Source organism: Stigmatopora nigra, chromosome 23 (genome assembly GCF_051989575.1).
Source record: "Stigmatopora nigra isolate UIUO_SnigA chromosome 23, RoL_Snig_1.1, whole genome shotgun sequence".
Taxonomy (NCBI): domain Eukaryota; kingdom Metazoa; phylum Chordata; class Actinopteri; order Syngnathiformes; family Syngnathidae; genus Stigmatopora; species Stigmatopora nigra.
In genome coordinates, this window is record NC_135530.1 from 1,297,292 (window position 1) to 1,320,365 (window position 23,074).

A 23,074-nucleotide genomic window follows, 5' to 3' on the forward strand; every position below is an offset into this window, starting at 1 on the left:
AGTAAGGAAATTCCAATAGGCCCAGATTTACATTACACTATCGCCCTCTTTGGGATTCTAGAGAAACTACATCTAGTGGGTACAAAGAGGTTGCGTCATCATACCCAATGTTCCTTCTAAGATGTGCGCATGCGCAATTGCGCACTACTCTTGTCTTCTCTGCACGCTGCAATCACATGGCGTGCAGTAAACAAACTTTTCATTGATTTTTGTCAATGAGTAACTATTGGTGATTGTGTTTGTCATTCAAGGATTGGAAATTGGTAAGTTAACATTGTGCATGTGTGATTCAACATCAGGAAGTAATTAGTTAGTAGGAAAACAAAAGATTGGCCTTTCACTACTTACATTCAGGGTTATTTTGTGCTATAATCGAGTGGTGCAATCAGGTGGAAAATTGCACTTCTTCTGGCTGCTATGGTAACCATCCAGTCTGGTTTACCAGTCAACACTAGGTTGTGTTAAAACCTCATCAACACTGCCAGGTGAATTTGTTAAAGTCAAAATGGAGCAATGTTTGGAGGCCTGTGGGTGGCATCTGCTATCATGGCAAGCAATGAAGATTGTAGTTTTTTAAACATTTAAAACATGCAAAAAATGTCTAATAGGATGTTAACTATGGACTGTGATTGATTGTGATTCATTGCGAAAAAAATGTCTAGGTTGAAAAGAAAGGTTTTTAAAAAAGATCACAATCAAGGTAGGTCTTTATCAGATTGGATGTTTTATATATGGAAAATACTTCTACATAGTTGCCTACATTGATTGAAAATCAAGAGGCACTTTTACCCTTCTTTTAAGTGACTACTACCTCCATTTTACTGCTCAAAATGAGAAATGCTTTTGTGGCCCATATTCAATGATATTTTCATCATTTGCTATGGGACAATAAAAAATAATCTTGTTTTTATGCATGAATATTCATCCATGTCATGGTTTTTCCTCCCCAAACAGATGAAAGTGTACTTGAAGAACATTGCCACTAGGTAGCGCAATAAAACTCCACTTCTTTGTGTATTGGAATGCGTGGGGGGTTGGCTCCCCCCAACACGATGATTATTCCCCCCACAATGATCATAACAGGTGTGTGCCATTCATAATTGGTGTGTTTTGAGTCATGGAGAGGAAAGATGTGACTCACTTTTGTATTTTTGGACAGTTTTTTCAATGGAATCAACTATAAATGGGGGAATAGAAGATAAGTGGCAGGTGAGTTTTATTTTTTTGACAGTATGAAGTTGATTATTGGTGATGAAACAACAAATGTACCGAGTGTGTCCAAGATTAGAGGCACGTGATTGGCCTCAGAGGAGAAAAGAGGATTAGAACACCTCTTAGCAATACTTCCTGTTTGCATCCTTGTTTTCCAGTCACGTGCTGATTTGGACTTTGGCGTGGAGTCCAATTAAATCGGAAGCTTTCTTCCTTACGTGGTTTTATTTTTAGGGACAGGAACTGGCGGCCGACGATGAGAGAATTAGAAGCTAATCGGGATGAGCGAGGGCTCAGCGAGGATGCCACGGGGATCCTTCTTCGACCGAGTCACTTCACGGACGCAAGCTTCCAGTGTGTTTCAGGTATGTCACTTTAACTTTTATAGTTTTATCTTCTTTAAAATAAGTGCTGTTCACATCTGAACTCACTGGCTTTTTCTTTGTCTTTTTCGCCTCATTTAAATTTAATGAACGCCTTGCAGGGTTTGTTATTTAGTTACCAGAGTCATGTTTCATGGATGGATGTATGCATATTGATATAATCTGGTTGTGTATCTCTTTGTCAAAAGAATACAATTTTTTTCAAGAGATGATATTATAACTAGCATTTGTTTTGAGTTTTTGCTCAGCTAGTTGGGCCTTCTTAGGGGTCACAGAAGGCTCTTTGGCAGTGTGTTGATTTCATGCATAGAGGACGTGTGTGTCCTGCAGCTAAGCCAACACACACACACACACACACACGGAGCAAGAAAGTGTCGTGTTCCAACACATCAAGTTGACGCTTAGTGGAGTAGACGCGTTGTGTTGTGGCGCTCTATAATCCTCCTAAAATCATATTTTTTGACACATTGTTTTATGAATGCTCTCGCTGATGGAAGCATCTGATTTTTATAGGTTTATCGGGCATTCATCAAAATTCTTGCGCACCTGTTTTGTTTGTCACCCGAAGCGTCGACGTGTTCATTTTCCGTCCTCGTATTGGCGAATTATTATTCCTGATATGAGTCATCATCCTCCACAGCTACTGTGTAATATTTCTCTTCACTCACGTTTGACATTTTGCTTTATTGCACTTCACTGGATCTTATTTGGTGATGTCAGCTTTGCACACACACACACACACACTTGTGAATTGACTGCACATAGAATATTTGATCATGTGACCCCCTCATATAATAATGTGGCCATTTTTAAAGACATTTTCAACTGCTTATTCCCCTCTGACGACACATTTTGCTCCAATGAACAATCCAGCTCACCTGTCAAAATCAGCACATGCACATTTAGCTCAAAATGTGTCATGCTGTCGAGACTTTTCAGGAAAAATATAGAAGAGAGTAACGTTTTCATTCATAAATATGATTGAAGCAAGCCTTTGTTGACTCATCATGAGCTGTATAATAGTGGTAAAATGTTATTTTTCTATTGATTTCGACTCCGAAGTCTACAAATAGTCTCTAAAATGAAAAGAAATGGCATTTAATCGCGATTTTATTGTGGAATATCATCCGGATGTTGTCATTGAGGGGCTGTCTTGGAGTGTAAGGAAGACCCCCCAATCAGGGAGCGCTGGTAGCTGGTGTGTAAAGCTGCAGAGATGCTCTACCTAGGACAGAAGGCACGACAGCGGAACGAAAGATCCCGGTTGAATCGTAGCCATTACACGCTTTAAACGCAACCTGACATGCACGGAGAGCGTTTCCACTGCGTATTTCGGAGCTAAAACCCGCGGCGAGTCGCGGAGGCGCATCGATCCACGACGGACTCGGGAGGGGTCGCATCATGGGGAACGAAGCGAGCCTGGAAGGGGGAGGCCAAGGCCCGCTGCAGGGACTACCCGAGGGACTGGCACCCGACGGAGCCGGTGGATTTGTGCGACTCCCTGACGGCGTTCCGGTGGATCTGGCGGAGCTGAGCGAGGAGCAGCGAACGCAACTCGCCAACGCGATGTCAAGGGCGCAGGGCAGGCAGCCTGGGGGCTCCACGGTCGCACGAAGGCAGGGCATCATCTCTACTATTTATTTATTTTGACGCACATACGCGTAAAAAAGTCGAATGGATGGAGGCGTAGTGGCGAATCACGCCCATTTTCTGTAATCCACCCGACGTGATCTCATTATTTAAGCCAATTTTAATGGCTCATCATCAGCATCCGTGCACACGAATGCATTAATACGCCATACTTCATCTTGTATTTGAAATGCCTTCATGTGTAGTAGCTTCGTGTACTGTGCGTGTGTCGATGCTGTTTTTTTTCTTCCTCAACAAGGATGCTTCACGCGTCATTATTTGGACCGGACCGTTGAATAGAATACAATCCGGATTGTTTATGTCAGAGCAAAGGGGGAGACACACCTCCAATATTTGTGCCAATTTTACGAAATGCCTGCTGGGTAAAAAAATAGGAGAAGTCAACCTACTGTTCTTTTCTCTCGATTCCAACGACATATTACAAACGACAACACAAAATGGTCGCTTGAATTCACGTGAATTTGCCAAATAGATTCTCCTTTGCCAATGAAATGAGTCAAGTAGGATTTTAATGGTGCGTGGGTAAAGAATAGGATGAATGTATGCCAACAAAATGCATTGACAATATCTATATAGTCAAGAAATGTGCATGCCTACTATCTTTTTCTTTCAATTGGCTCTTATTGATCAATTTTTTAAAGTATGTTAGCTTAGAAATGGGGTATGGTTGGAGAAGCATCAATATTAATGGGACTAAAAATAGATGTCACTTTCTTCCCTCAGACGTGCCTGAAAGTGCATCCGTCTGGTGGGTACTCTCCATGGTGCTGAAATCCTCCATTCTCTTATAAAGCTATGTAGTACCAATAGCAAGGTTGCTCGATATGTTGCATAATAAAGATGCCAAACTATTTACTCCTTACACATATGTCAAATTGGTACCTTCTCTCCTTAAATACTTACAAAGGTGTCTTCATTTTCTTGTTCATGTTTGCCCTTAGCGACAAAATGCTAAACATTGATGGATGTTTATGTGTTACTTAACCCGGATGGTAACAATGACCATTTTCCTTTGGAATGAAGCCATTTTTTATGAACAGAATCTTCTTTTTCTTCCACAGACCATCGGAATCTGGTGTCCAACAGCCACCCAGGCAGCCAGGGACCCCAAGAGGCCCAGCGGGTCTCAGTAAGAGTCGCACAGTAGACGCCTTTAACCAAAGTCCGCCTGGGAGAGCCGCCGCGGGCCGTAGTCCCTCATCCTTCAATCTTTTCGAGTCCAGATTCCGACAGGAACCCAAAGACTCGGAGAGCAAGTCATCCAGCATGTTTGGCTCCAGTTTCCTCAGCGGGGCCAACCCCCTCAGTGCTATGTCATCCATGACGTCCTCAGTGTCCTCCTCCATAACCTCCATGGGGGACTCGGTCAACATCCCAAAATTTGGGTTGTTTGAGGACGAGGGAGCCTCAGCTCAAGACTCTAGTCGGGGAGGAAAACCACCTGCCAAAAGCCCCCAACAAGGATCAGGTCCAAAAACGCCACAAAAAGGGGAGCCCCAGAAACAGACTCCTGGTCCACCTGGACAGGTGCCCAAAACCGGTCAAGGACAAGCTAGTCCTGGACTCAAATCAGCTCAGGGACCTCCTGGACAGGCTCCCAGGCAAGGTCAGGGACAACAAGGACCAAAACTTCAAGGGCAAGGTCCACCAAGTCAACAGGGTCTCCGACAAGGTCAAGGACCACCGGGGCAACAGCCACCAAAACAGGCACAAGCGCCATCTGGTCAAGGTGCAAAACCGACACAAAGTGGTCCTCCACAGCAAAAGGAAGCCACCAAGCCAGGACCTAAACCACAAGGGCCTACAAAGTCCACTGGAGAAGTCTGTCCTCTGTGTAAAACTACCCAGTTAAACATTGGGTCTAAAGAACCACCAAATTACAGTAACTGTACTGAGTGTAAGAACCAGGTCTGCAGCCTCTGTGGATTCAGTCCTCCGGACTCGGCGGTAAGTGCTACTTTCTCCTCTTGTGTGAACTTGTGTATCTTCTAACACGACCTTTCTCTTACTCGCAGGGTAAAGAATGGCTGTGTCTAAACTGTCAGATGCAGAGAGCAATGGGAGCTATGGACCCGCCTGGCATGACCAAGTCCAAACAGGGCTCGGCTCCGCCCTCACCACAGCGACAGGCCTCGGGTAAGCCCGGCAAGCTGCTAATCAAGCAGCAAAGCACTAGCGACCAAGGCTTGACGCCCCCAACCACGCCAAGACAGAAATCCCCAGGCGCCGGGTCTCCTGGACCGCCCTCCCCGGGCTCTCCGTTTGGGGGCTCCCCTAAGATAGATCCCAAAACCGGTCGTCCAATCCAGCAGAAAGCCAGTCCTCAGCAATCGCCGGCTAAGGCCAAGCAGGAGTCGGGCTTCTTTGGCGGTTTGGGAAGTATCAGCTTTGGAGGTTTGAGCGATTCGGCTAAAGCACCTAGCGCTTCTTCACAGGAGTCCGTCACTGGGAAACTGTTTGGCGGTTTGGGTGGCTTGATGGACTCTACCAAGCCGCAACAGCAGGCCAAGCAGGAAGAGTCGGTCGCCGGGAAGCTGTTTGGCGGATTGGGCGGGATAACGGAAGCGGCTAAACCTCCCGCCGGTGCATCGCAGATGTTCAGCTTCGGATCGTCGCTTTTAAACTCGGCCACCAGTTTGGTCACCGGCGAGGAAGACAAAGCGGATAAATCGCCACCGGAGTCCCCGGCCGATTCCGGACCCGGCTCTCCGCCAGACTCGCCTTTCTCCGAGCCGGGCTCTCCCCCCGATTCCGATTCGGCTCCCGACACTCCGCCGGCCAAACCCAGGAAAGCGTCCAAGAGTGACAGTGTTAAAGGAGAAACTAGCTCGGACTTGGCGTCCAAGAGTAAAGAAAGCTGTCCTCTTTGCCACTCGGAGCTGAACTGTGGGTCATTGGAAGCCCCCAACTACAATCTCTGCACCCAGTGTAAGAAGAGTGTGTGCAATCTGTGTGGATTCAACCCTGCACCCAATTTAGGAGAGGTAACAACTAAGAAACATTCACAAACACTAACTTTAACACAGAGTGATTACAATGGTTTAAAGTTTAAACCAAGGGTCGGGAACCTTTTTGACAGAGAGAGAGCCATAAACAATTCATATTTTCAATTGTTATTCATTGAGAGCCATAGTCAGAATTTACTAGAAGTAAAAATACACGAAAACATGTGCATTTTTTTGTCATTTCACTACCTTTAAAGTAGAAAAAGTCCCAGAATTATATCGATAAAATTGTTAACCTGATTCATTAATAACTGGAAGATTAATGCGACTCCAGACATAAGTGTCCAAATTTTAGCTCACAGTTTAGCGGAGAGCCATAAGCCCACCCATCCAAAGAGCCACATGTGGCTCCTGAGCCATAGGTTCCCTACCCCTGGTTTAAACGGTCATCTCGCCATCATCAACTCCCTTGAAGTACTTCACACTATTTAACAATAACTCGTATGTGTTTTAATATAACTTAAAGTCATCTTTTCATGCACAGTGGTGACACTGTAAGCTAAAATCTTTTGACCTACTTCCACATTGACCAGAAGAAACGCTGTCAGTCTATTGGCCAAAAAAGATTTTTGCTTGAGTGCTTTTTTTTCCAGCCAGCAGATTGATGTTGGCATTTTCCCTGCATAACAATCCTTCTGCATACTAATTTACAGAGCCCACTTTTGTAGTCCTTTGTCCGTACTTTCTCCCAACTATCCAATATTGATCATAAAAAATCAATGTGTAAATGTCCAGGTATGCGAGCTACGCTATAGATTCAACCCTTGTTTCTTAAAAAAGGGATTTAAAGACCAACAAAAATCAAATTTTCAGGCGACTCTACCTGCTTACTCACATCCAGTACAACTGTATCCATATTCTGCATCTCCCACCTCCCCCCCAGTCCTCCCCCAGCCCTCCCCCAGCAACACACGCTGCCTCACAGCGGTCCCCTCGCATCCCCCGAAGGCCCACGTGTGTAAAAATAGTCAATGGCCACAAAAGCGGTTGTGGGTCAGCTGGCTTTTAAAAAAGACTTTTACTTTTGCATCTTTGCTAATGTGTCTAATGTCATCTATTAAGATCCATTCTAAAACGTGGAGAAGCTAGAACCTCCAATGCTGGGGAAACAGAAGGGCCTTGCTTTGTATGACACACTCACATTTTGGCAGTCGTGGCGTTTGGTTAGTGCAGCCTGTTCTGTTTACATCCTAACCAATGCGCTAGCTTGTCCTCCCCCATGATGCCCTTCGCTTTGGTGGCAATGTTCCCAAAATGGAAGCATTAAGTTTTTTTTTTGTGTGTGGATGGACTCTCTATGCACACCGTACCAGTATTTTCATGACTATCAGGCACACCGCATTATAAGGCGCACCCTCAATCAATGACATTTTTTTCCATTTATAAGGCGCACTGTATTATAAGGCGCACTGTCTAATTGGGAGAAAATTTAAGACTTTAAGTGCGCCTTATAGTGGTGAAAATACGGTAACTGCTATTGACTTCCAGGTATGAAGCACTCACTACTTTACAGTCACCTCTAGAGCCAGCCATTGTTGTTTTTTTTGTATAAAATCTTGCAGTGGGGGAGGAGCTGTATGATGGAAGATGTTGTAAACTAAGATGGCATCTGCAAATTGATTAATGGATTCGACGTCTATTGCCGTAAAAAGTTGGGGACTATTAATATTTGAAGTAGAGGGCGATAGTAGGGTTTAGAGAGTGAAGCGGGTGGAGGCAGGAATTATATGGATGGCACTGTGGCTTCCTTCGGCAGTATGCACGGCGACCATCTGACTCGTGACCAAAAAAATCCTGTGAGTCACGTCGATAGCACCTTTGGCGGCGCAGGCTGCGCCATCCGCTCAGCCGGAAACGGGAGCACAGCATCATTTTTCCTGTTTTACAGCCCCTCTATCTTTTTTGAAATGACATTTTATTTTCTTAATACATTCCTTTTTACTTTGTACTTTATACTTTTTACTTTTAATGATGAGTATGTTAATACTTTAGTCCTATTTTTCTGTTGATGTTTCATATGTACTGTTAACGGAGGCACTTTTTTATATGTATCCTATCTTGTGTTGGCCCATCTGTCACATTTTTAAAGTCAATTTTTTTTTAAAGTGTCCATTAGAGAAATAATATTGCACACCCAGACATTAGAGTTTCCTAATCAACTTTTATTGAGAGATTATGGTAATAATTTGCCAATCACAGAGCTGTAAAACACCCCGCACCCCCTTTTTTTATTGGCTCTTTTACACAACATCCACACTAGGATTCCATTAATCAGCTCGCTAGGAATTACATTAGCCTCATGTCATATCCATAAATTTCGACTATTGATCTGCCTCAAGATCTTTTCTGGCTCGCGGCATTTTACTGCTGGCGACCACTCATTTTTTGTGGGATTGTGGTTAGAGATATTGCAGTCAGGTAAAGGTTAAGATGGAGATTGCTCTGATGATTGATTCTCAGTTACTAAACCGAATTTTTAAGCTTCATTTTCAGTTTTTTTCATCTTGCTTTATCAGTCCCATCGTCCCCAAATCAACAAATGTTAGCACACAACGTAGCTTTTATCCATCCATATTATTTAAGCTCTAAATATAGAAAACCTTGACTCGTTCCATCGTCTTAATCAAGACGACAACATCGACCTTCTCCATAGTTTTTTTTGACTGAGCCATTGCTGATCCTGGCAGATAGAATGCCTTGTCACGCTTTTAAACCCGAGCTTTACATGTGTCATCGCCATGTGGGGGGGTTGGACTCAGTAAATATGCTTTTAGATGGATAGACAGTGACTTAATTTTTTATTCATCCTTGCCTGGGGGTAGAATTTGAATCATTTTCTTGACTGGTGCATGAAATTTGGCAGTAGAATCACTTGCAGCTTCAAATAAAAGTCAGGAAGACGTGCTTGCTACTGCTTGGGGGGCATTTGACACTTTTAAAAAGGACACGATGGGTTCCAGGACTCGTTTTGAAGTTGAACTTCAAGTGCGGAATTTGTATCTGACTGCAATTTCTGTCCTTTTTCCTTTCAGAGTGAATGGCTTTGCCTCAACTGCCAGACGGAAAGAGCCAGTCAGCTGGATGGGGACGGCCCACCTTCCTCGGAGAAGCCTCTACCTGCTACTATCCCCACGCCCTCTTTAGTCCCCGCCCCTGCTACTGTAGCTAGCAAACCCGTGGTAGTAGAAGCCCCTCCTGCCCTTGACAGCAAGGTAGAAGTCCCGCCTACACCCACATCAAATGAGCATGACAAAGCACACGTCATTGGTGTTTCAGATCAGTCGCTCGCAGCCCAGTTAGAGTCTGAGCCGGTTATTCGTTGTCAAGAATCTGAGAATTTAGGAGAGCGAGTCGCTGAAATTCAAGAGCATCCACAAAAAAGCCCGACTGATGCAATCCCAGAAATTGACCAGTTGGAGAAGAGTAGCACAGATGATAGAAACTTAGTGAAAATAACTCCTCAAGATGAGAATCAAGAGAAGGGTGCTAATACCTGTAAAGAAACTGAGGCGGAGCCAATGATGAGGGATGAAGTCGTAAAGAACCTCTCTGAGGTTCAGTCGCCTGATGGAGGTTTTGACCAGATGCAAAACCCTCTGAAACTTGAGGCTGAAAGTGCAGAAATGGAACAAAAAACCGACATAATCGGAGATAATGTTTCAAAAACAGAGGCAGAAAGTGCAGAAATTGAACCAAAAACTGAGGAGCTTCTAGTTGGAGATACTGCTCTGAAAACTGAGGCTGAATATGCGGAAGCAGAACCAAAAACAGACGTAATCGGAGATAATGCTCCAAAAACTGAGGCAGAAAGCGCAGAAACGGAACCAAAAACAGACATAATCACAGATAATGCTCCGAACACGGAAGCAGAAAGTGCAGTAAATGAACCCAAAATAGAGCAGCTTTTAATCGGAGATAATGCTCCAAAAACTGAGTCTGAAAGCGCAGAACCAAAAACAGACCTAATCAGAGATAATGCTCTGAAAACGGAGGCAGATAGTGCAGTAACTGAACCAAAAACAGAACCAAAAACAGACCTAATCGGAGATGATGCTCCAAAAACTGAGTCTGAAAGCGCAGAACCAAAAACAGACCTAATCAGAGATAATGCTCTGAAAACGGAGGCAGATAGTGCAGTAACTGAACCAAAAACAGAACCAAAAACAGACCTAATCGGAGATGATGCTCCGAAAACGGAGGCAGAAAGCGCAGAAACAGAACCAAAAACAGAACCCCAAACAGAACCAAAAACAGAACCAACAACAGAACCAAAAACAGAACCAAAAACAGAGCTAATCGGAGATAATGCTCCAAAAGCGGAGGCAGAAAGTGCAGAAACAGAACCAAAAACAGACCTAATCACAGATAATGCTCCCAAAATGGAGGCAGAAAGTGCAGTAACTGAACCAAAAAGAGAACAGCTTCTAGTTGGAGATATTGCCCCAAAAACTGAGTCTGAAAGCGCAGAAAGAGAATCAAAAACAGACCTAATCAGAGATAATGCTCCGAAAACGGAGGCAGAAAGCGCAGAAACGGAACCAAAAACAGAACCAAAAACAGACCTAATCGGAGAGAGTGCTCCAAAAACTGAAGCAGAAAGTGCAGTAACTGAACCAAAAACAGAACAGCTTCTAGTTGGATATAATGCTCCAAAAACTGAGGCTGAAAGCGCGGAATCAGAACCAAAAACAGAACCCCAAACAGAACCAAAAACAGAAACAAAAACAGAAACAAAAACAGAACCAAAAAAAGAACCAAAAACAGAACCAAAAACAGAACCAAAAATAGAACCAAAAACAGAACCAAAAACAGACCTAATCGGAGAGAGTGCTCCAAAAACTGAGACAGAAAGTGCAGTAACTGAGCCAAAAAGAGAACAGCTTCTAGTTGGAGATAATGCTCCAAAAACGGAGGCTGAAAGCGCAGAAACAGAACCAAAAACAGACCTAATCACAGATAATGCTCCTAAAACGGAGGCAGAAAGTGCAGTAACTGAACCAAAAATAGAGCAGCATCTAGATGGAGATATTGCTCTGAAAACTGAGGCTGGGAGTCCAGCAGAAACCGAACCAAAAACAGAGGAGCTTCTAATGGCTCCTCAAACATCTGCCATTGAACTTGATAAGACGGAAAATGAAATCGAGGCCGAGGTATCAAAATGCCTCGAACCTTCTGTGACATCATCCGTTAATTCCAGTTTTGAGGCGAAAAGTCATTGTGATTTATCAGAAGACAAACCTTTCAAAAACTTGCGCCAAACTAGTATTCAACCTGAGCCACAACTCACCAAAACTCAAGAGCAGAAACCTCTTGATGAGGAAGAGCTCCCTCCAGAACATTCTTTAATTAACACAAAAAACCTTGGTGAAATCGATCAAATCATTCACGATTCGTCTCTAGACAATTTACCAGAGACACAAAAATCTAGAAAAGTCAAAGCGGAGACTAAAATCCCTAGAGAAGAGCAGTCGCCACTTTCCGGTTTTCTATCCAAAGAAGATGATTTGGACAAAACGGCGCTTCCAGATTCTGAAATTCAAGAAAAAGTCAAAACCGAAAAGTCGTGTGAGAGTAAAACTCATGTAACCCTTGACGATTGTGTCATCCCTGATGACGAGCAACCTATTTCTTTATCAGAAGTGAGTTTAGTCTGCGTTAACAATGAAATTAATGCAAAGACAAAAAGCACGACGCAGGAAGACATCCAATTAGAATTAGAAAATGTCAAACTATCCGTAGTAGAAGCCCAATTCCCAGCCACCTCTGTTGTATGTGAAAATAGCGCCAGTATTAACAAAGACGCAAATTTGACGGTGAAAAACGAAGCACCACCTGAACCTCATGACTTGCAGTGTGCTGAAGATACAAAACCTGAGGTGACCGTTACATTTAGCTGAATTAGTGCGAGGAGTAGTTCTCGTGTCTTGCTAGTATGTGGCTTAAACCACCAAAGTATAAGATGCATTCATTCTAATAATATCTCATCTCTCATTCAATCCAACAGGAGAAAAAGTTGGAGACCTTGAAAGAGCCTGCTGACAGAGATAGTCTTCCCAAGGATTCCAGTCCTAGCAGCCCATCGGACCTGGCTAAACTGGAAAACACAGTCCTGCCCATTCTTGAGGCCCAAACAAAGGGCGATGAAGACTATGACCCGAAATTGACAGGCTCACTAAAGACTAGACGTAAACTAGAGGTGCTTCCTCTTTCCCCCGAGTCGCAATGCTCTGATGATGACAAAGACGTGGGCAAGATTAACCTGAATAAAAAGTTGCTGGTCCCTCTAGACGTCAGGGGGGATTCCTTGGACGACAGCAGTGAAAGCTTTAGCAAAGACAGCCCCATGTCGGGAGACGAAGAAGATTTCATCCGCAAACAGATCATCGAAATGAGTGAAAACGAGGACGCGTCGCCGTCCGATGAAGAAAACCTCATTCGCCAAAAAATCCGACAGGATGAGAAGAAAAGAATGGAACGAAGCAAAACGCAATCTGTTGCTAACAGAGCGCCAGAAAAAGCACTTCGGTTAACCAAGGAGAAATCTATAAGTCCAAATGATGACCAAGACAACCAGCTGGTGGCGCAAATGGTCAAAGTCGATCCGCCAGATCTCGTAGAAGCCGAACGTCAAAACGTGGCGGTTCGCAAATTTCCAAACATGGAGTTGGATACCTCCGGCATACCCGCCTGCCTCGCTCATGTGGATCTAGAAGCCGAGATGGAGAGTCTGACGGATTCTCCGGATGAGCGATCTAAAGGAGAAGGCTCATCCAGTCTCCACGCGTCCAGTTTTACGCCCGGCACGTCTCCGACATCGCTGTCCTCGCTGGATGAAGACAGCGACAGCAGCAGTCCCGGCCACGTTCGTTCCACTGAGAGTAAACAGCACCGTAAAGCTAAACATCGACAACCTGGACAAACGCTTCCCACCATTGAAGATTCCTCCGAGGAGGAGGAAATGCGGGAAGAGGAGGAGCTACTCAAGGAGCAGGAAAAACAACGAGGCTCGGGGAAAAAATCCAAGCGCGAGAAGGAAGAAGTTCGAGGTCAGCGGAGACGTGACCGCTCCATGACTCCGCCCAGTAACCTTTCGCCTATCGAAGATGCCTCGCCAACAGAAGAATTGAGACAGGAAGCGGAAATGGAAGAGATCAGGCGATCGTCCTGCTCGGATTTCTCCCCGAGTATCGATTCGGACCCCGAGGGATTTGAAAGCCACGCCGCTAAGATTGCAGCAGTGCAGAAAAGGTATCAGCTGCCCACATCGGTATCGCTCATCTCTCCAACGGAAGATAAAAACGTTGAGAACACTCAAAGAAAACCACTGAGATCTGCTGATGAGGCTTATGAGGAGATTATACTGAGGGCCAAGTCTCCTACCCTTGAAAATGTGGACTTTGAACCTGGAAAGGAGACTCTTTACGGAGGAGGTATGCTTATTGAAGATTACGCTTATGCATCTGTGGTAGATAATTCGACAGATGATCTGGCAGAGAGGGAGAAAATCTGTGTACCGCCGTCCCAGCCCAAGAAACTCAGATCGCCCGATGAAGTTTATGAAGACATGATCAAGAAACGGAAGGAGTTCATGAAACTAGAGCAGGAATATCAAAAGATGCAGACGAAAAACCAGTCTACAAATCCAGAGATTGTCTTACAGCCTGCCGAGAATAGCCATTCCGATGTCACAACGGTATGTTTGGGAAAAGATGGAAAGCCTTTGTTGGATGCTGAAAGTGCATATGTGGAGCTGATGAAAAAGGTCTTGACTCCCGGAACAAGTCCCACTCGACAACAAGAACAAGACGGGGACATGACTTCATCTCCAAAGGCACTTCACCCCATCCCAGACTTGAAAGTCACACAGTGCTCCTCGGGAGAGTTGTCCTCCGATGAAGAGACTAACATTAAAAAGGAGGAGGAAGAGGAAACTGCTATGGAAACGCCATCTCGTCCATCATCCAGTTCCGATCAACAGCATTCCCCCATCACGCCCTCCCAATCCGACACAGAAGACCTATCGGGTCCAATTCCAACCATGTCTGCTCCTGTAACCACTCATTTTACAGTCCTAGCCACACTTCCCCAGTATTCCCATGTTACCCCCAGCATTGTTTCCACCGCCCCACCTATCCCCCCTAAGCCAAATGTTCTTCTTCGGGCAAATTCTCAGGACAAAGCAGATACCCCTATTGAGCACCCACTGCCTCCCGTCCCATCACAAAAGCCCACAGTCTTTCCCCGGAAAGCTCCAGTCCCACTCCCACCTCAGGCTTTTAGCGCACCGGTCAGGCCAGAGACGGTGACCACCACCACTTCATTTTCCAAACAATCAGGAAGTCCCTCATCCAAAGCTCATGTTCCGCCTCCCGTTCCTCCAAAACCCAACATTCCTGCTGGCATTTGTGAAAGTCACAGAGAAGGATCAGGGGTTAAACCACCTATTGCACCTAAACCTTCCTCAGGACCGCCGTCTCCTGCTCACACTTCACATCCACTGAGACCCACCGTACTTGCCACGGGATCCACGGAAATGGCGCTGAATCTTAGCCCTTCCACTGAGAGGAAGACCTTTCAATCTTCGCCAAAGTCTCCCACTTCTAGCAGATATTCCAGAAATCTCCGGGATACGTACGTGGTGATCACGCTCCCTTCACAGCCGAGTTCACCGGTTGAAAGTCTGGTAACTCAAGCCCCATCTGACACTGGTACAGCATCTACTACCCAACAAGCTCCGCCTCTGAGTTATCGCCACACACAGTCAGCAGCATCACCAGCTCCTACAACTCGGGTGCCACTGGCTTACACCCGTGTGACAGAATCCATTGAAAATCAAGAGATATGCAGCCCAGAAAAACACGTCTCCAGCTCTTGCCACATAATTGAGGCTGTATCGGCCTCTGCTGAGCCTCCCGTAGTCTTGCCAAATCTAATCTCTCAAGTGGTCACCACAGAGGTCCAAAGAACCACCGTCTCCGTTGTCCACGAACGCACACCGCCACCTGCGCCGGCTCCGCGGGCCAACGGGTTACCCATCTCCTTGGATAAGCCAATGAGCCAATCCCCCGTACACAACGGGCAGACAGTCTTGCCTTGCGAGGTGGTCGATTTAAGGACCATGAAAGCCGACGCCAGGTCAGACGTCAAAGGAGTCGATCTATCTGCCGGCCCGGACACCAGACGCCAATCACTTGGAGGTGAAGTGAATCGCCAGAGCAGCGCCGTACAGTCGCCCGTGGTCAACCTGAGTTCCGAATCCACCACCGTCTCCATCTTGACCGACAGCATAACCATTGTGACCTGTTCTGCTACCATTGAGAGATGCAACAGTTTAGAAAGCTCCCAAACATCATCCACTCCCCTCCAGCTAACAAAGAATAAAGCATTTGAACCCATCTCTCAGATTGTTTACCGGACCCTAGACAGTCAGTTTCCCAACCACTCTGGCGAAATCCCCATTAATCTGACCGTGGGAGCAAGTACAGTTGGCGGAACGTTCCAAACGCCACCTGTGACCATGGCACCCAGCGGCGTTGTCACCAGTTGTCTGGCTAACGGATTGACCACCAGCACCACCTCAATAGCCGGCGCCGTAGACCTGAGCACCGCAAAATCCTTCAACACTCTGGTTTCCATGGACAGCATTTCCACGGAAGTGATCACAGCCGTAATCACAGAAGACGACAGTAAGCCGGTGGACCTGACGGCTGGAAAACGAGCCGTGTGTTGCGATGTGGTCTACAAACTCCCGTTTGCAGGAAGCTGCACTTCACAGCAACCTAGCACCCCTCTACCCGAAGACCGTTTTGGCTACCGGGATGACCACTACCAATACGACCGCTCCACCTACGGAGCAAGGGGCTTTGGGGGAATCAAACCGTCAATGTCAGACACCAACTTAGCAGAGGCTGGCTTGTTTATTTACAAGAGTAAGAACAGTTATAATTTCAGTGGCACCACAGATGGTGCTGTAGATCTTTCCTCTGCAAAGATATTGGATGCAGGTCAGTGCACTGACATTACAGACCTGTCACATAAATATCATTTTCAACTGCTACCTCTTATCCATGGCTAACAACTTCTTTTTTTTGCATGGGAGTGATAGTTTTCCTTTTTTTTAACCCCCTTTTTGTGATTTTTAATTTTCCTGCATGCTGTATGTCTTGGACAAATTTTTCCATCCCATTTTTGATTTGGTAAGGTTTCACTCACTCATTTTTTTTTGACAATGACATGAACTCAACTGATGTTTCTTTCTATTTTGAACAGGTGAAGCTGTTGACTACTCCCAAAAAAGTACATACGCAGGAATGGCAATCCCTCCTTTTTCACAAGGCAGAGTAACAAGTAGTATGAATCCTCTCCTTGGTATAAACAGTGTGCTTAGGTCATCCAATGGAGTGGTTTATTCTTCCGTGGCGGCGCCGATTCCGTCGACATACGCAATAACGACTCAGCCCGGATCGATCTTTTGCACGTCCTTCAACAGTCAGTCAAGTATGCATACCAGCGACACCATGCCATCCCTGTCGGACATCCAAAATTTGCCGCTGACCAGATCTCACAGTTTCCTGTCTACCGTCTCGCTTACAAAGGCGGGAGAGCTCGAAGACATCCCACTAAACCTGGAGCTCTCCAAAGAGGACACTTCTGCTAATATGGTCACCACAGCAACAAGATCTTTATCCCTAGACTACACGGATGAATCCCTGGAAGCCATCGCCGCCTCCCTGGAGGCTCTTTCGTCACCCATGGTCCCCGGAGATGGTCAATATCAGGCGGAGCGTGAAAGGCTGGAAATGGAAAAAATGAAGCAGCAGCGTCTAGCCGAAGAGTTGGAATGGGAGCGTCAGGAGATTCAACGTTTTCGAGAACAGGAACAACTGTTAGTCCAGAAGGAACTGGAAGACCTCCAGGTTATGAAGCAGCAAATTTTGAGCCAGCAAGAAGAGGAAAGACAAGCTCACCTCATGTTGCAAAAAGAAACCTATGCTCAGCAACAGGAACAACTGGAGCAAATTCAAAGACTCCAAGAGCAGCTGCGTATGCAGTTGGAAGAGCAAAAGCTTCGCCAGATGTATCCGCCAGGTGAAACCATTGGAAATGGCATCCAAGAAGCTATCGTCTTGGGTCCCGACGGTACCGTGCTGTCCCGGAAGATCACCGACAGCGGTTGCCAAACGGACGAAGAAGACGAAACCGTCAGCAAGGCTTACACGGCGGGCAGGAAGAGGAAAACCGTCAAAAAGAGCGTCGACAGTTGTGTACAGACGGATGACGAAGATCAAGACGAATGGGAGGCTCAGAGAAGCCGGCAGAGTCGTCCACGAACGGCGAGGGGCGAAAGAATTGCCCAGGACGACCAATCTCTACGAGCCCACTCTGAGATTTCCATACAAACGGATACAGATGGAAACGTCAGGATGGAGGCCAGGATGGAACTGTCCGACGACTCCCCAAAGAACCGACCCACGCCCTTGGAGATGGGTCTTAGTCCTAACCATAGAACTGACTCTTCTACACTTCAGGCACACCCTAAATCTCCCAATGTGCTCTATTCTCCTTTATCACCTTGTATCTCACCAAGCAAGTCACTGGAATTTGTGTCTTATGATAAGTCACTAGGCGATAAAAGTCCTCAAAAGCTCAGGGGAAGTCCAGAGTCGGGAAGTCCAAGGGGGACAAAGGCCATGCAGAGATCCATGTCTGACCCCAAATCCATGAGTCCAACTGGGGAAGAAAGGGCAACTGGAACCCAGCATGGTGACGTTGTAAGTACGCCTCCCTTTTATTTAGACTTTAGCCATTATACTATGGCCCAGGGTTAGGGAACCTATGGCTCTGGGGGCACATGTGGCTCTTTGGATGAGTGCATTTGGCTCTTTGCTAACCTGTGAGCTAAAATTAAACTTGTAGTATAGCTCACAAGGAATAATGCACTGGATGAATTGAAAAGATGGTACATTATATGGAATATACGTTTTTTGGTTGAATTTTATTCATAAAAGTCCAAGTTAATTTTGTTTAGTGTTTTAACTTTATCCTTTCTCCATTTTGAAAAAAAAATGATAGTATCTACCACATTATCTTGCATTATGGGGTTTCATCTATGTCACCTTTACAGTTTAGTGAATGTCAAGTCTAATTTATGCGCATATAAGTCGCATTTAAACCCCTTTTTAGCAATAAATTTGACGTATACGTGAAAAAATACTGTATTTAGCATGTCATATCATAAATATTACTGGAAAGAACACTTTGTACTATATAGCATTGTTGGCGATGAACCTGATGTTCCATAGTAAAAGCCTTTATTATTATTATTCACCCATTTTCAAACCAGGGGGCATACAAAAAACTAAATGTCCTTTTGATTTCAGGGCAAGAGTTCAGGTGGAACACCGACTGGCACTCAAAAGAAGGTCAAGAGAACACTGCCCAATCCCCCATCTGAGGACGAGTCATCCGCCGCCAGCCAGACGGCTCACAACACAGGTTCGGCTCGCCGAAGAATGTGCCGCAACTCCAATATGGCGCGTGCCAAGATCCTACAAGACATCGACCGTGAGCTCGATTTAGTGGAACGCGAGTCGTCCAAACTACGCAAAAGACAAGCCGAGCTTGACGAGGAAGAGAAGGAAATCGATGCCAAGTTGAGGTACTTGGAAATGGGGATTAATCGGAGAAAAGACGTTCTGCTGAAAGAGCGCGAGAAGAGAGAGCGTGCTTATCTACAGGGTGTGGCCGAAGACCGAGATTACATGTCGGACAGCGAGGTCGGCAGCATCCGCGAGACCATAGACGACCGTGGTGAGGTCAATGACGAGGAATTAGAAAACCACGGTCTGGAACGCCCCAGAACGGCGCCTCAGTCGGAGCTAGATGACTTTGTTCCGCCTCAAACTAAACACGAGTATGGCAAATACTCCCAATATCAATTCCCTCAAAGTCAATACCAGCAATCCCTCTACCAGAGCCCCCAGTCCTACCATTCTCATTCCATGTACTCCTCAGTTCCTTCCCTCACCAGCTCCCAACAACAAAGTTACCAGCAGATGCTTCTGTTGCAACAGAAAGCCGCCAGACAAGCTGCTCTCCTCTCCGAACTAGATACCTCCAAATACGATGTCATTAGCCGCCAACCCGATCCGACTTCTTCGCCTTACCTCGGCGTCAAATACGACAAGTACGGAAACCACCTGGATCTGAGAGCCTTAGAGGTAGGAGGTATGGCGGGTAGTCCCATGTCCACCATCTCCGATTCTTACTACTCCGACATTGAGCAGCACACGCCTCGGAGTTACCTCCTCCTGGAAGATGCTGCCGAACTAGCCAAGAACTCTGGTCTGTCGTCGTCATACAGCCTGGCGGAGAGGGAACTAGCCAAAGCGGAGAAGCTACTCCAGCGTAGTGCCGCCAATCTAGGATCCAGTGACTATCTGGGCTCTACCTCCAGACTCCACGCATATGGAAAAACCGCAGAAGAGGACGACCCGATGGAGGAACCTTACGAACTGAAGTTGCTAAAGCAGCAGCTGAAGCAGGAGTTCAGAAGAAGCACTGGTGGGACGGAAAGTTTAGACCCTCTGACGGGTCTTTCCCAGCACTACTACACACCAAGCTGTAGCCTCTCAGGTTACTCCCAGCGACATTACCCAAAGACGGCGGACAAGTACAGCATGAGTCGGCTGACTCTGGAGAAGCAAGCGGCCAAGCAGCTCTCACCATCCGTCTTGTACCAAAAACACAAAAGTCCATTACCGGAGCCCAAGGTCCCTTCCAAGTATTCCTCCATGACAGAAAGCAGAGGTTTGGACATGGACTATACTACTAGCTACTTAGGATCTACAAGTAGTTCCCCCAGATCTAGCCGACTCATGCAGGACGAAATTACCTTTGGCCTCCGTAAGAATATTGCAGAGCAACAAAAATACCTGGGCTCCACTTTAGGGGCTAACTTAGCCGGTTCGCTCAACCTAGGCCAGAGTCTAGGCTTGGATTCGGCTTCTTACCCCAGCGGTAGTCGTTCCAGACCCTCTTCCAGGCCGACGTCTTGCTACGGCTTGGATCTTTCCATCAAGAGAGACCCTTCCAGCTCCTCGCTGAGACTCAAAGGAGACGGAGAAAGCTCGGTGGAAGGCTCCAGTTTCCAGACGCCATCCGGTCGCACTAAACCCACCAGCTTAGCCATTGTGCAAAGTGGCCGTGGCAGAATCCCCATCGTGGCCCAGAACTCTGAGGAAGAAAGCCCGCTAAGCCCCGTAGGGCAGCCCATGGGCATGGCCCGGGCTTCCGCCGGGCCACTACCGCCTATCTCGGCCGACACCACCCGCGACCAGTTTGGTTCCTGTCTGTCCTTGCAGGATTCGCAACAGCAAAACAACAGGGACGAACCCAGCAGGGCTAGGTCTTACGTCCTGATGGATGACCTGCAGGATAGTAAAGGTACACAACACAAATATCATCTTCATCTTTTTAATTTCTTCTTTTGCATGCGCCGTGTAACACTATGTCAAACTTTCTGGATTGGGGAATATCTCTGTGTTTTTGGCTCATGCTTTGAGGAAAATGTTGCACATTTTGTTCTCTGTTATACCAGGCATGCTTGGATATATTGCTTTGTGCATGCCTGTGCTTTTGTGTGTGTGTGTGTGTGTGTACTTCCAATCTTATGTAATTCCTTGGCACAACTTAGTGTGACTGTGTGGGAGTTTGTTTCCTCAAATAGCAATCCAACTAGCTTTTCTATTGGACTCTTTTTAATCAAATTTGTATTCATTCTGTGTTCTTCTTTTCAATCTCCAGTCACATGTGTTGACATGCATGTTTGTTTGACGCACTAATAAATAAAAGCCTATTTTTTTGCATGTCACATGGTGAATACTTGCATGTTTGTTTCATATGTGCACCTTTTATCTTATTTTATAATGTTTATACGGCCCCAAAAAATGACTATGTATAAAGATAATATATTTATATATATTATAATGACAAAAATAGCATAATATTGCTCCTTTTTGAAGTATATTCACTGAAAGCGCTGTTGACTTTGACATGCATGTAATGTATATTTGCTTGAAATCCCAATTCAAGCTGAATTGCATCTTAAGCATGGATTTTTTTTCGGTACGGATGTTTCCATTTCGCCGTGTAAACTGGTTTGCCTTGATTGCAGCCCTAAGTGATTCCCTGATGCCTTTGAACAGAGACCATGCAGCCAAGGGTAGAGTATGACCTAGTTTTACACACAATAACCCACACGACAAATTACCAGTACACCCATTCACATAATATGATTGGTAAATGTTGGGAAGGTTCAAAATGACATGTCATAGATATATGTAGGCTTAAATAACAGTAGTACGCATAGTACTTTGAATTAACTCCATATTAACAGTCAAACTATATTCCTACACTTCATTTTGTAGTAGCGGTGTTAAAATGCCCTTCATTTTTCATTTTTTTTTTCTACATAAAACATGAATAATTCAACATTTGAGGCTAGCTTATTTGCAATGCCATTCTCAAGTTGTTACTTTCGCATGAATATCATGCTTTTATGTAAGCTTGAGTAGTGTTTATGGGGCAAATGTTCTTAAAACTGCCTTTGCTTTTGTTTTATTTTTTAATTTTTGAATGAAGCCTACCACCTGAGACGAGAAGAGACGGACTGGTTTGACAAACCGAGAGACGGGCGGTCGGAGAATGGACATGACAAGAGACAGGTGACATTGCGGATAAAAGGAAAAAAAAAACACTTTTAATTCCAAAATGAAGGAAGAAATCCTATGCCATGATTATGTGTGGGTCACAGGGTAAAGGTGCATACTACCCTTTCCCTCACCTCAGGGTCAGGCTACAGAGAGATCCGAAAGACCGCAGTGTCTCAGGTAAAATACCTCCACTTTCTTACCTGTCTTCTACACAGAACAGCTTGGGAAAATGACCATCTGCCATTATTTTATACTCCAACTCTTTTCAAGTTTTTTATCTCCTGCCATCCATTCTGTTTGGCTCACCATTGCCGTTCTACCAAATGTCCTCACACTCACCATTACATAATACAGACGCTCCCTTACTTACAAACATTCAAAAGATGCCATACAGTGCTACCGCATCATTTATGATTTAAAAAAAGAAGAAGAAAACTGTGCAATCGTCATTATTTCGCTTCTTTCGGACAGTTTCTAGTAAATCTCTCCATCTCTAATGTATGTTTACAGTACTGTATGTATTCTCTCCATTTATTACATGTTTTTTTTCAGTACAAACCAATGCTGGTTACTTATACAAGCCTTAAACATACAAATGCACTTATATAAACCATCAATATACTTCTATAGGCCTTAAACATCAATTATAATACAAAATATAGCACTGAATCAACTTCAATTTGAACCATTTCAACTTATGAACACTTTTTTTGTCAGGAAACGGTCTGGGCATCCGTGTGGTCGGCGGAAAGGAGGTGCCTGCTGCTAACGGGGAGATCGGAGCCTACGTGGCTAAAGTTCTGCCAGGTGGCGCTGCGGAACAAACGGGGAAGATTTTAGAAGGTGAGCAACTTTATTTTTTTTCACACTGCTTAAAAAGTTGGTCATCGGCCTGTCAACCAACACTAAAAACCAATTGAAAACTTATATAAACAAGCTCTGTGAATATTAGACAGAAAAAGATTTTCTACAAAAAAAGTTCAACAAATCAACAATGGCTGGCTCTAGAGGTGACTGTGTAGTTAGTTCCCTTCAAAAAGAGTTTATTCAGCCAAAACATCTTCTCTGTTCATACCTGGAACTCAATAGCAATTTCTATACATGAACCTGT

At 45.3% G+C, this 23,074-nt stretch overlaps 1 protein-coding gene and 1 long non-coding RNA gene across 2 annotated transcripts in view; both read left to right on the plus strand.

Annotated features, from left to right (window-relative positions):
* Nucleotides 1–140: 140 nt before the first annotated feature.
* On the plus strand, nucleotides 141–1,571 carry LOC144180943 (uncharacterized). The gene is made up of 4 exons (XR_013324572.1): nucleotides 141–263; nucleotides 955–1,083; nucleotides 1,160–1,209; nucleotides 1,447–1,571. It is a non-coding gene; the product is annotated as an uncharacterized LOC144180943 (long non-coding RNA).
* A 1,200-nt stretch (nucleotides 1,572–2,771) lies between these two features.
* pcloa (piccolo presynaptic cytomatrix protein a) overlaps nucleotides 2,772–23,074 on the plus strand; it is a 29,732-nt gene continuing 9,429 nt past the window's right edge. Inside the window, exons 1-13 of the mRNA XM_077709206.1 lie at nucleotides 2,772–3,211; nucleotides 4,307–5,192; nucleotides 5,261–6,229; nucleotides 9,283–9,429; nucleotides 9,760–9,786; nucleotides 12,008–12,031; nucleotides 12,258–16,254; nucleotides 16,520–18,021; nucleotides 18,631–20,695; nucleotides 21,426–21,473; nucleotides 21,893–21,975; nucleotides 22,065–22,140; nucleotides 22,681–22,806. Of these exons, the coding sequence (XP_077565332.1) occupies nucleotides 2,997–3,211; nucleotides 4,307–5,192; nucleotides 5,261–6,229; nucleotides 9,283–9,429; nucleotides 9,760–9,786; nucleotides 12,008–12,031; nucleotides 12,258–16,254; nucleotides 16,520–18,021; nucleotides 18,631–20,695; nucleotides 21,426–21,473; nucleotides 21,893–21,975; nucleotides 22,065–22,140; nucleotides 22,681–22,806 (10,165 nt within the window). The 5' untranslated portion in view covers nucleotides 2,772–2,996. The remainder of the gene's footprint in view (nucleotides 3,212–4,306; nucleotides 5,193–5,260; nucleotides 6,230–9,282; nucleotides 9,430–9,759; nucleotides 9,787–12,007; nucleotides 12,032–12,257; nucleotides 16,255–16,519; nucleotides 18,022–18,630; nucleotides 20,696–21,425; nucleotides 21,474–21,892; nucleotides 21,976–22,064; nucleotides 22,141–22,680; nucleotides 22,807–23,074) is intronic.